Source organism: Pseudopodoces humilis, chromosome 1, assembly GCF_049639895.1.
Source record: "Pseudopodoces humilis isolate 2021_Gansu_Grassland_sample_001 chromosome 1, ASM4963989v1, whole genome shotgun sequence".
Taxonomy (NCBI): domain Eukaryota; kingdom Metazoa; phylum Chordata; class Aves; order Passeriformes; family Paridae; genus Pseudopodoces; species Pseudopodoces humilis.
In genome coordinates this window covers 126,493,507-126,507,237 of record NC_142200.1, presented here as the reverse complement: position 1 = coordinate 126,507,237, position 13,731 = coordinate 126,493,507, and the positions used below count along the sequence as shown (strand labels likewise).

Genomic DNA, 13,731 nt, shown 5'->3' with positions numbered 1-13,731 from the left:
AAGTGCTCAGTGCTGGAGGGGAAGGGAAGGTTAAGAACTAACAAAAGGAAGATTTTGTTCAAGTAAGGCATCTTGTAATCATTTCCCTACATGAAGAGCAGCAATGGCTGTGAGCAGCTTGCACGTGAGCTTGGCTGTGGTTTGGTGACAAGTAGAGGTGATCATGGTGTTGCCTGAGGGCTGTAGTAGTGCTGCTGGCATCTCCCCACTGCGCAGCCTCACACACCTCTGTGGCCTCTGCTGCCTCAGACATGTTTTCTATTTTTTTTTTTTTTGGGGGGTAGTGGGGGGAGGGTGGCAAGGTTTCAGCCAGATCAGTACCATTGCAGGCTCTTTTCCAGCTGGAAATGACCTGCTGGGACAGTGGTGGCCCATGTGTAGATAGGTTTGGGATCTTACAGCCCCAGGCCCTGGGCAGGCTTCTGTGACTTCAGAGCACAGACTGGCATTTTGGAGGAAGAGCCTTGAATTGCTCCTGTGCCTCTGGCTCTTGCAACCTTGGCTGCCGAGTCCAAATGTGGGGAAAACCTTGCAGAAAAGGCTGGATCAGCCCAAGACCCAGCTGAACCACAGACCAGAAAAGTCCCCTCAGGGCTTGTCTCACTCTCTGTGTTACCTTCTAAAAATCTTTCTGAAAGTCAAGCTCTCACCTGCCACAATGAGGACTTCTCTTTGCTGTCAAGCTCTGGTGTTCTGAAGCTCTGGTACTCAAGTTCAAGGCAGGGATGATCATGGGAGTACCACAGAGGCTGCCGAAACAGTCCAGAAAAATAAGCAGTTGTAACAGAAAATTGGCTCATTATTTCAATTTCTGTATTTTATGTCAGGGGTTTATTCTGAGGATTGTACTTGGAATAATAGGAGTTTGGGCTTTTTCTTTGTCGCATCCTGCTCCTGGTACATTCAGCATGCTTGTTTCCTGCAGCCAGCTGTTATCCACCCACCTAGATGGAGACAGGTTTGGATGATTTAATTGTGTAGCACTTTTAAAATTGTTTTTTACCTTGCTCCAGCCTGTTGATGAAGCAAGCATATGGCTTCTATCCTGGGGCCTTTCCTACTGCCATTGTAGCTGTGGAAATCCAAAATAAAAGAAACACCCTGTAGAGTAAGTTTCTGGGATAGATGAAAGACTTTAAAGAGAAGACTGGCTGTAACTTCTTTTAACAGCTTAGGTAGGTCTGCTCTCTCCTAAAACTGCTTATCTACTTTTTTTCCTCATATTTTTTTTGATATTCCCTATCCCAAAAAGGATTCCAATAGCAAGCAGTGAAAATAGCTGGCACATAGTGTCAGCCAGGCTTCCACCTCCAAGCTGCAGCATACTTCTCTCAATTTAAATTTTGTAGTTTTTTGCAAGCAGCCAAAACTTTAAACCCACTAAGGATTAATTACAAGGCTGGGCTCATCAAGCTTTTGCTATGGTAGAACAGAGTTGGTAGTTGATGCAGCTGCTGGGAACTGAACACTGCTGTCTGGCAAACAGCGGCCTCCACACTTGTCATGGACTTAAAGAATGGTTTGAATTGGCAGAGATCTCTAAAGGTCTTCTAGTCCAACCCCTCTGCCATGGACATTTTTTATGAGATGAGGTTTTTCACAGTCCCATTGAACCAGACCTTGAATATTCCCAGGGCTGGGGCATCTGTCACTTTCCTGTTCCAATGTCTCATGACAAAACAATTCTTTCTGATGTGCAAACTAACACTCTCAGCTAAAAACGTGCCTCTTATCCTTAGGCCCTGATAAAGTCTGTCTCAGTCTTTCTTACAATCTGTATATATTGAAAAGAAAGCCCCACAGTAAAGTCTCCCCCAGAGACTTCTGGATCCCAGGCTGAACAACCCCAGCTCTCAGCCTTTCTTGAAAGGACAGCTGCTCCAGCCCTGTCCGACTGGGTCTGTGGCCCTCCTTGATCCACTCTGGCAGGGAGAGCTGCTGTGCTGGCAAGTACCTTGTCTCACTTAAAGGAGGGGCTATACTGGTTTGTAATTATTCAGTGAGGGGAAAAGCCAATTTTATGCTTGGGAGAGCACTGTTAATGAATAGCCAGGTAATGGTCTGGTTGCCTGCAAGGCCTGTCCACCTTGGTGCTGGGAAGCTGGCTGGTTACCCAAGGCCAGACCTGCTGGAGCTGCAGGGCCTGTTTGGCCATGGTGCCCTGTGTGTGTGCCCTGTGTGTGTGCACTGTACTGGGCTGAGCACATGCTCAAGGAGGATGGCACCCCCAGCAGCTCTGTGGTGCTTGGTTGGCCAGTAAAGTGCCAGACCATCTCAGCATTTCTGCTGCTCAGCTGAGGCTAAGCCCTCTGCTGCTTGGTTGTTGGCAAGCCTGGTGGTTGCTCTGCTTCCTGCCTCCCCCATATGGTGCCTTGTTTAAAAACAAGGCATTTACAAGGAGCAGAAGTTGTAAAAGTAGGCTAACTAGAGGGGGATTTGCAATAAGTGTTTGGAAGGAAGCTTGAAGAAGTGAGGAGGGACCCAATACTGGCAGCTGTACCTATACCATGTTCATTCTTGCTGCTGCTCTGACATCTGATCACCTTTGAGAACTGCACTGAGAGAAGACAGGATCTTCCAGCTGCCCTTCCTGTGCTCTGGGGCTGCTTGATCCCACATACCCTCAACAGCAAAACTGGGCAGTACACCTACCACTCATCCCTGGCGCTGCTCACCCAGCATCCCCTGGCACTCACAGTGGGATGTGATGGAAGGATGCAGATAGCAGATATGCAGATAGAGGCCCCAAGAAAAGGCAGCATGATGCCAGCACCTGGGTGCTGTGTCCTCACATCAACCTCCTACTCCGCTGAGCCTTTTGAGGCTCAGATCCTGTCAGGGCTTGTAGGCAATGACATTTCCTGTATTTCCACTTGAGGCAAAGCTGCTTGCTGATTACCTTGTTGCTCACGTAGTCCCACTTTTTCCTAGCATGTGCAGCCCCTAATGTTTGAAGGGAATTTAAAAGGATGTTTGGGGACAGCAGGTGGCTCTTGTGGGCAAGTGGTCCTGCTTCAAAGTAGTGTCATGCCCATGCAATGTTGGGTATGGAAACACCAGAAAGGAACAAGGTAAGTCCTATTCTACTCCGTTGAAATAAATCATGGTCATTTCAGAAGGCCAGAAGTTACTTTACAAAAAGTTACTTGTTAGTTTTCTCTATGAGCTGTTCAATTGCCAAGGCCCACAGTCCAATTCCTCTGAAGCAGCTGCTCTGAGATTTGTAAAAACCTCGAATCATCAGAATCAATTACATCAAATTTAATAAACTTCACAACAAAGACAGTTAATCAATTGCTACTATTGTCATCTGCCATAGGGGTTCTGCAGCTGTTTTTATTTTAAAACAATCCACTACTGAAACAGAATATGCAACTGGAATGAAGTATGTTAAATCAAGATGAACACTGTGTGTAGAAAATCAGTCTGTAATTTTACCAGGATGATGAACTGCCCTGTTGTCCCAAGCCTGAAAGCACAGCACAGACAATCCTCTCAGTGGCACTGGCCTGGGAGTGACTCCACAGCCCAGGCTGCTGACAAGCACATGCCAGACACTTCTTTAGCAGTTAGTAGGTGTTTGTAAGTCTTTGTATCAATAATGTCTATTTGCAGGATGGTAGCTTTCCTGCTCTGGTTTTCAACTTCAATAAATCTTTATGATGATAATGCATTATATGTGGGGATTTATATTACTTTTCTCTAAGCAAAATCAATTACATTTTAAATACCTCTGGCTTGTTTTTTGTTGGTTTTTTTTTCATTTGAAAGTGTGAAAAAAATTGCATTGCAAATGATTCAAAGCTTAAGTAATTTCAAAATTTACGTATTACAAGAAATCAGTGCTTAATATGAACTACTTGGTACTGCAGTTTGTGTGAGGAGGAGGGAAAAGAAAAAACCCTGCACCTGTGGTTTGCCTTGCGTGAAAGGGATGATCCTTTCCTCCCTAAAAACAGGATAAGGATTTAGAACATCATTAGTTGAACCTCTGCAATGCTCTTAATTGTCCCAGTCAAGACAGGTGTTTGGTTTTTTGTGCCTTGTTTTGATTGTTTTGGCTTTTTTTAAAATCCAGGAAGAATCTGTGGAAGATCTCTGGAAGAATCTAGAATCTTGTGACCTAAAGAACATATTTTTGAGCCTTAAAGAACAGTTAATTGGCTGTTTTGAACTCAATACAGTCTCTTCTCTGCTTTTCACCTAACTGCTTCAGCTGCTACAAAATGCTGGAGTAGACTGTCCACAAGTGTTTTAGAAACTATCCAGACAAATGTAATCCACAGCAAATTTAGCAACCACAGACTTGCTTAAAGATGCAAGAATCTGTTTAATGACTCTGTGGTAACCCAGCAGGGCTGAAGAGCAGCCTGGCTCTCCCTTGAGTGCCTGACACTAACATTTTTGGCATTGCAGATAATTACAGCTTGGGATGAATAGGATTTTGGGCAAACAGTCTGTGTTATGAGTACAAACTAGCCCTCCTAAGTGTAAATGCACCCCAATGTACATGTTAGGTATTTCCCAGTTAACCCCCTTTGTAGATGTCTTATTTGCTGCCAGAATTGCAGCCCAAAGTTGTGAATTCAGCCCCCTCTTAGTGCTCAAGTAAGTTACAGAGTGCAGAAAAGGCAAAGAGCAAGGAGCTGCCGAGTACTGAAGAGTAGCAAGTGCTGTGGAAAGAACCAAGCTTTACCAAATTCCAGGTCTTACACACCTCAGAGCCCCAGCTGTGCAAAGAGAAGATCAGAACATCTTTTCCCACTAGACATGAAAATCTGCTGCTAAGCATCTGAAGGACTTCTCTGGCAACAACTTTCGAAGTACTTTGACACTTCCTGGTTAGGGGATGGGATAATGAACATGATGGTTGGAACAGGGGTGTTAAAAGCTTGCTGAGGGTTGATCCCAATTAACTCTGGTCAGTCCAACCTCACATCCACTGCTAGCATGTGGCTTTTTAGATGGGAGGCACCAAATGCCCATTACTGCTGCTCAGTGCACACATCCAACAATGTTCTGTTGCACTCAAGAAGTTGGCCAATTCAGTGAATTTGTATATTTTTACAGGTATTTTCAGGTAGTTAGTTACCTATTAGACCATGAAGCAGGGATTAACTGAGTGTACAGATAGCTGGCTGTGAAACACTTCACCAACTTAAAGTAAAAGGAAAATCAAGCAAATTAAAAAAGGCTGAATATAATAAATTGTAAGTACATAGGGCTTGTGCTCTTAACTGGCTACTGCCACATCCTCAGGCTGCAGCAGGGGATCTCCAGGTTGGATATCTGGAAGAATTTCTCCACTGAAGGGGTGGTCAGGCATTGGAATGGGCTGCCCAGGAAGGTGGTGGAATCACCATGCCTTGAAGTGTTCAAAAGACAACCAGACATGGCATTGAGAGCAGGGGAACTTTGTTCCCAAGTTGGACTCGATAGTCTTGGAGGCCATTTCCAACCGTCTGTGATCCTTTCCCCCTTCTTTTGCAGGGAAGTGAAAGGACACCACATTGAATTTAAATTTTCTCACAGCGTTTCCTACTGGAGTACTATTCAGAAACAAAGGGTTCAGTACTGTCTACAAATTGGTCATCTTTATCTTCAGATACTTTTTATGTATCAATTCAACAGCACAACAGCATTCCAGTGGGAATAAAGTTGTGGTTTTTGTCAAAATCATTTTATTAAAGAGTTAATGTCACAACAAGCTTAAAATAACACATGCTTCAGAAATAAACTGGATGAAAAATTCTCAGAACAGAAACAGAGATGGATTGAAGGCATGGTAAAGCGTCAGTTCCAAGAAACTTCTGCAAACAGGTGCAAATTCTGTTGGTACAATGGAGAAAAAACTCAGAAAAAAAAGCCTCCTGGGCATGACTTCTCTTTATGTAGTACAGTTTGTCAAAGAAGTTAGATTGGAAAGGGCACAATTTCGATGGCTGCACAGACCCAAATTTACTTCTTCAATAATTAGCTCCAGCACAGGTTTTTCAACTGTGAGTACTAACAAAACAAATTTAGTTGACATCTTAACATAGCAGTAGCAGATATACTATATACATGATAGATGTTTGACTCATGCAGCCTCTTCAGTTACATGATTTTTTTTTTAGTTTACTCAAGAAACATTATAAAAAAATAGGTTTCCAATTTGTATTTCACTCCGGTGTTAGCTCCACATCACCCCAGGCAAAGACAGTGTTGCAGCAGACAATCTAATTTGGCAAGAAATCTGCCCTAATTCTTAACCTCATTTTTGTAAGTCCACATAGAAAATAAATGCGAACTCTTTATACAAAACAAGAGCAAATAACTGTACCTATAGAAAAGGGGATTCATTCCCTTTAGTTTTATTATCATGGCACATTATAATTTCACAACAGCATACTAATTTTCATTTAGTTTTTTTTAAACTCCAAAATAGTGTTGATGAAGGGAAGAATATGAGTTACCAGAAGCAGCTGACTCATGCATTAAGCAATTCATGTTCTTTATCAGTTTTCCCAACAGCATCAGGATTGGATAATGGGTCAAGGTCAGCAAACAGACTGAACCAAGCAGTCAAGTCTTTAGGATTCTTTGTAGATTCTGGAAAAAGAAAAAAAAAAAAAGAAAAAAGAAATGCACAGACTTGTCAGCTGTTTTAAAACAAAACTGACTGAATGTTTGACTGAGGTCAAACAAATGCCATGCTATTGTTTAATTTATTACCAAGGACATTTCTGACAAGAAAATCAGAATGGGTGATTACATATTAAAACACTATCTTTGTCAGAATATAGAACTTTAGGAAAATGAGTGTTTTACATGTCTGCTTTATATGGCTCCTGTCATGATAAGTACAGGAACCCTTCAACTAGAAATAGAAACAATCTCACTGTCTAGCTTTGTTTTATGAAAGGCATTTGAGTGTGCCCCTGCATTCCTGCAAACAAGCAAAAGGAAAGTGAAGGCAAATTTTACTTTCAACCTCTCCTACAGGACTAAATTCCTTTGCCTAAATCCAATTCATGTGACTGTTCAGTCTCCCCTGCATGCAACAAACAAGGTCATTACTCATCTGGAATGAAGTTTTAATGGGAAGGCATTGGCTGGAGAGAGAAAGAGAGGAGTTGTATTTGATAAGCAGTCCCCAGTACAGCTTCTAGTATAATTCTGATGGATATACACAAAATGTGAATAGGGAATATATCCAATAGCAACTGGACTACTGCACCTCTGGGTCCACATTCATATATGTATTTCACAGTGGTCTCCTGCCCACTTTCATTTCAACGGGGCAGATGTTCATGTTAAAGCAGGAACAACCTGGCTGCCATGAAGAAGATACATCTCCACTTGCTTTGTTTTTGTGGCCCTATGCCCAACATGTATTGCAGTGACTGTGAAATAAGATATGCTCTTCTCTCAGAGAAATAATGGCACATGAAAGCTTTCTTTGCAACACAAAGAATTTACAGACAAAATAGGCTCTGCCAGGTATGACACTCCTCTTGGTACCTGCCACTTCCAGAACTACAGGTTCCAAATAGTTGGAAGCCATTCCTTTTGCTGGTGCCAGTCCTGTGGCTGCGTAATCACACTGATTTTCCAGTTTCCAAAACACCTTAACCCTCTTTTTGTGTTTTCTGCTGAGCTCAAAAAATCTCAGGGGAAGGAGTACACATCACTCCTTTCTTCTGTATTATCAAATGTGAATGCACAGAATTGGCTACAAACTGGCAATGGAATTCAACATAATTCTGGTTCACTTATCCAGAAAATCCTAGTCAAAAATCAGCAGGCCTTTGTCTCAGTATATGGTAGGACTATGCACTCTCAGCTCAGTTGCAACAACTAAATTACATTTTAAACAGATGATTACTGATATCATGTATATTTTAAAAAAAAATTGCAATTAGGGCTCTTCTGCCTTATCAACAGCCTGTATTTTAGCCACAATGCTAAATTTTAGAGCTTAAAAACATTGTTTAGCTCGAAGTGCATGCAGATACTAGTCTGTGTGACTCAAAATTAAAGAAGGTAAAAGAAACTGTAGCTTCCACTCCTTTGTTATACAATAAATTACTCTTTTGACATGCTATTAGCACTAAGCCTACCAAAAATACACATACACACATACCATACACCTAATCAAGGTGAAACAGAGTAAGCAGGGAGCACAAGATTGAGCTGTAGCTACTACAAAAATAGGTTTTCTTACCACAGTAACAGAGAGGACATGAGACGTTACACAAGATACAAGAGTTAAAAAGGAAAAGCCAAGTAACTGAAAAAAATACATGACTATCACCTTTCACAGGTGTCTTGTCATCGTTCACATTCAGGCTGTGTGGTTTCTGTGCTGGCTGTGGTATTGACGGTGGGCTCACACTGCTGGCTGCCCATCCTAAAATTCAGTAATACAGCAGCATTAGCATGAGGATTACTCTGTTAACTCAAGCACCCCAGTGTCTGGCAGCATCAGACAGAAGAGCAGAGTATTACGTTTATGGCCATTCATATTTGTCCTTGTATACACAAAGTCAGCAGTCAGACCTGCATAGGAACAGCACCCTTTACAAGAGGTATCTGCAGATCACTTTCATGATTTCCAGATTCAGGCAACTATACTCTTTTCAAACCTTTCATCTGGCTAGAAAAGATTTTTGTTTCTCTGATTGAATCACAGTTAATACTCATTCACAGAAAGGTCATTTCAGTAATCAAGTCAAGCAGAGCTGTAGGGAAAAGAATCACTCACATTTGGGTGGGAATACCACATATAATAAACATTTTTTCCAAGTCCAAAGACTTTCATTTCATTCATTGTTCCAGACAAAACCTTATTTAGAGACCCTAGATTTTTTTAGTTAGCTTTGTAGTAATTGTGGAAAAAAAGATAATTCATTGCAAAACACTGAAGAATTAAATTCAAGATTAATTACTTCAAGTTAATTTCAAACTACATTTTAATGGAGTATTTATTTTTGCTCTTTATTTGAGAGAACAGAGCAACTATGCAGGAAAAAGTGAAATAATTTTTTGTTCTTACATGCATATTCTATATCCACAAAAGAGTAATGATAAATACAGTTAATGAGGCCAGATGAACAGGCTGGCAAAATGAACTAGGGGTAGTATACTACAGAAACACATTAGGAAAAAAACGAAGTATTTTTTGTCCCTTGCTTAAGATATTTAAATGTATGTCCTTTATTATATTTAGAGGACTGGAGACAGTATTTCAAATTTAATTAATATATCCTTTAAGTCTGGCCTGGTCAATTATCCATCTAATTTGGCAGTATCACAAACAGTATGCTCATCTATGCACTCAGTTACCATTTCCTTATTCAGTTTCTTTTTTCTACAAGTTCATGCTTTCACATCCTTTTTAACTCTTTTTGTCCTTCCTTCCCTTACTTTCTGCTGTTCTGGGAGCCCTGTCAGATATTGGCACCCAGCATCCTGACATGTAATGCAACAACCACATCAATAACATCAACCCTGCCTCTCTCAGTAGATTATTCTCATCACTCTCTGATCTTACCTTGCCTATAAAAGGTCTAAGGCACAAGCTGTGTTATAAAGAGGCAAGGAGAGTTTTTCTGTAAAATCACATGAATTGGGAAGGAAATTTAAAGCCACAAACATCCTCTGTATCTTTAAGGAAACTAACCAAAAACTTCTTCAAAATCTGGATGTGGAGTGCTCACATGTATTTGCTCTAGACAAAGGTCATAAAGGCTTGTGAGCCAGCCTGTGCCCTCTGAAAGTGAGGCTTTAGAGTTTAATCTTTCAAATAGGCAAATCTGAATGACAAATAATGGAAAGCATGGCATTACCCCTTCAGAATGACATACTTCCCCAGGCATTTTCTCGGCTTGTGTTACAAACAAGAATGGCAGAGGACATTATACACAACTACAGTAGACCGCAATGCTTTTGTGTGCTTGGACATGCATTGTGAGAAAGTGTTTGATATGGCAATGAATGACAACAGGTAAATTCAGCTGCTTAAACAAAGAGGGCTAAATCCTAATCTGATAGAAATGAATGGGAGCTCTGCCAGAAACTTTCTGTGCAAGTCCCAGTGACTTCAGAAAGATCAGGAACTGGGGCTCCCTGCGATATCACTGATGTCCCTTTACACTGAAGTGCTTGGCAGGGCAGCAAGCAAAACACTTCAGACCAGTGAACTCCTTTGGAGCCCTCCCTCTTTTTGAATCCCTGGACTAAGGCCTGGTAGGCAGCACATGCGTGAAAGATGCTGTGGCCTGGCTGTCATTTAATGAACTGCAGGTAGCTCAAGAGCCACTCAGAAAACAAGAACAAACTAACAATAGCAACAAAAAATCCAACCATATACACTCCAGAAAATATGTGATGCTTTCATAATGAAATTACTGGTCTATGAAGGTACTGGGAAAGACTGACACAGAATTTTTATTAAATACTTTCTTTACTTGTATTTTTTGTGAGCTACAGAGAACAACTTTGCCTTTCAAAACCAAACCGCAGCCTATCAGTTTGAAAGCTGTTGTTGGCCCTAAGCCTGTTTTGGTTTGCCTGTTTCACAGGATGACTTTGTTACGTGACCAGACCAAAAGGTTATTGCCAAGACAGCAAGGAAACAAAACAGCTTGCTGTTCAGCAAGCATCTTCACCAACGTTGCAATGATTAAATTTATAAATGATAATGGTAATCTGTGCATTTTCTTACTAACTAGAATATATGCACATGTAGGGAAGATGAAGAGGATCCTCAGTGGTATGAATAAGTAAATGAGGCCATAAACATCATGAAAAGAGAAAACCAATGCTCCCTCTGAAAAAGTAGAAAGGTAACTGAACTACAGAGCTGTGTCTGGAGGAGAATCGAAAAGATACATTGGGAGCATGCTTTGTTTCTATTATACACACATGCATGCACACATTTATATGTATTTTAAGCCAGCACCTGGTAGTCCCATAGCAATTCAGAGTCCCATTGTGCTGGATCCTGCCTATAAATACAGCTAGAGAAAACTCTGAGCTGGGAATTCCTGACTATAACAGTTTATAACCTGCATAGCATTGTGCCTGTTTTACAGATTAAGATCTGAGGCAGAGAGAAAACAAAGCCCCAAAGATTTATGAGCATGCTTAACATAAAATAAGTAAGTAATCCCACTGAAGTTAATAGAAAAGTTAATGTGCTTAAAGTTAAGCATGTGAGTTTTAAGAATCTTTATGATCTTAAGGCCAAATTCACACAGGAAGTATGCAACATTGAGGCTACAGTGTAGCACCTCACATTGAAAAATTATTAAGCAATCCTAACAGGGGAAAAAAAACCTGCAGGACATGTATCACAAGTCCCCAGTAAAAATATAATTCATATATTCTAATATTTACAACTTGTATGTCTGGATATGCTTATCTCCAGTTACTATTTAAAAAAACAACAACAACAAAGGTTTCTCTTTCTATATCTAATGATAAGGTCAAATTCTAAAAGAAATGTTGTGAAGTGAAATAAAATGTAGTTTAAGATTAAAGCTGAATTTTTACAGGATATAAAATGGACCAAATTTCATCTTCTGTTAAAAAACAAGAAACAAAAAATTTGGAAATATTTAGAAAGATAAAACAAAAAACAGAACACTTAGAAAGATTAGTTTCAGACACAATCATTCAGCTGATTACCCCTGACTTTTCAAATGCCAGTACATCAATTACCACAATCTTCTGCCAAAACCTTGGAAATCAATTTGAAAACATGCACATATTTTACCTTTTATTCTTTTTTATTCAAAAAGGTTTTAGCATACCATATTGACTGGAAAGGATTTTCCATTTCTAGTATTCCTTGAATGCAACATTACTGAATTCTGATCCTGAAGTCTCTAGCACTGCACCCAATGCCAGTGCAAATGAAAGCTAACAGCAACCTCAGAAAGGATGCACAACTCTGCCTGTTATTTATACCTAAAAAATACTTTTCCTTTAAAAACACATTTGCATTTAAGAATGGAAATTACACGGGAATGTAAAATATATTTAAAAATATGTAAAGTTGTGGAAAAAAAAATCAATCTCATAATATTTCTGTTGCTATTTTTAGTAATTTGCTTAAAAATCGTGTACCTTATGAAAAAATACATCTAAACCTGTGCATCATTACAAATGTCATTCTCCCACTTTTCATCTAAGTTCTGAAGCCAATGAACCGAGGTGTCTTGCTCCAGGGGTGCTGTTAGCAACTGTATTAGTTCTAAAGTAAATATGACTTTCTTATTCCTGCCAAAATGTCACAGGTTATTTTACATCATGTATGACTCGTCCAGTTGCAGGGGTTCCAAGAAATAGTCTCCAGGATAGGATCAGCTTGCTACTCTTTCCTATATTGCTCCTCCCCAGGTGAGATTTAAATGACTTGGGACAGAGCCCAGAAAGGCAAGGTCCTCTCCAGCTTGCAAAGCCTTACAGAAGACCCAGCAAGGAGGACCCAAGGCTTTCCCCAAGGCCAAAGCAGCAGCAGGAAAGCTCTGGCCTAGTTCCCCTCTTTTCCCCAGCAGTAGCTTGGAAAAGCCAAGAGAATTAACTGCACAGAATAAAGAGGAGAGAAAGAGTTGCATCAGTAACAAGCCTGCAAGAGAAATCTACCTATATGGCTGCTGAGACAACCCATTCTGCCTGACCCATATCCCTACATGCGATGGTATAGGTTGCTTGAGGGGGTGGGGAAAAAAAAAGAGAATGCAACTGATTTTCACTACATGGTTTAAAAATAGTATCCCCAGACAAAATACAGTAATCATTTTTGGTTCCTTGGCCCCTTAACAGAGACAGCAGTTGTGATTTCATCAGTAAAACCCACTCAAACATATTTTCTGTTTCAGGACAAAAAAAGATCTCAAAGTTCTATAGAACATTTCAAGAAATTCAATGAAAACATTCAAGGCAGTAACCCTGACTTTAAGTTTTGGGTATTTCATTCAAACACTGAATGAGAAGGGCTAGAAAAACAAGTAAGTTACTCATGTCTTTTTTTCTCCAAGCACAATTTCTGCAGCCAGGGCACAATATAAACTTTCACCACACTTTTACATACCAGAAAACCATACTCTAAACTCTAACCCAAACATACTGACAGAACAAGATGAGCTCTCACCGTGTAAAGATGACTGCAAGTCATTCATGTTTTGGTCTAGCAGCTGTGAGGGCAAGTAGCCTGATGGTGCTGGTACTGCAGATGATGAAGTGTTCTCCCCATCTCTAGCTGATGAGTGCATGGTGAGATCAGCAGCCTGTCCAAAAACAGCTGTCCACTCTTTGCTAAATTCCCCTTCATCCAAAGAGGAGGCGTTGAGGATCTCATTTAGTAATACCATGTCATCCTTATCACCAGGTTCTGGCTCCAAGGATCTCACAAACTTTTCCTTTGAAGCTGTCTCAGAACAAGAGAGTCAAGAGAAATAAATTTTTTTAGACAAAGTAAAGAAGGAACTTTTAAAAACATAGCCAATTTAGGCTAGGAATGTTAAGTGAGATGGAATATTTTTGCATGAATATTTGTTTTCTTTTTATACTCAATTCTTTTGGACATCTGGGTTTATACCTTATGCAACAAATAATTCCTTCATTATCTTAGATAACCTCACTGCTGTTAAGACTCGCTTCTCATTAAAAATACTACAAGTATGCTTAAAAATCTATTAAACATAACCAAATCATTACAGAGTCTAATATTTGAATCACTGG

The 13,731-nt window shown here is 40.3% G+C and overlaps 1 protein-coding gene across 8 annotated transcripts in view; it reads right to left on the bottom strand.

Moving 5' to 3' along the window:
- Window positions 1-716: 716 nt before the first annotated feature.
- The window catches only part of ICA1 (islet cell autoantigen 1), a 71,512-nt gene continuing 58,497 nt past the window's right edge, over window positions 717-13,731 (bottom strand). For 6 of the 8 annotated variants that reach the window (XM_088060195.1, XM_088060173.1, XM_088060200.1 and 3 more), the window contains 3 exons: window positions 13,142-13,417; window positions 8,297-8,392; window positions 5,667-6,591 (listed from right to left, as the gene is read on the bottom strand). In XM_088060195.1, coding sequence (XP_087916321.1) covers window positions 6,470-6,591; window positions 8,297-8,392; window positions 13,142-13,417 — 494 coding nt within the window. In that variant the 3' untranslated portion in view covers window positions 5,667-6,469. Of the gene's footprint in view, window positions 945-5,666; window positions 6,592-8,296; window positions 8,393-13,141; window positions 13,418-13,731 lie in introns of those variants that run through there. The other 2 variants (XM_088060186.1, XM_088060179.1) reach the window with 2 other exon arrangements.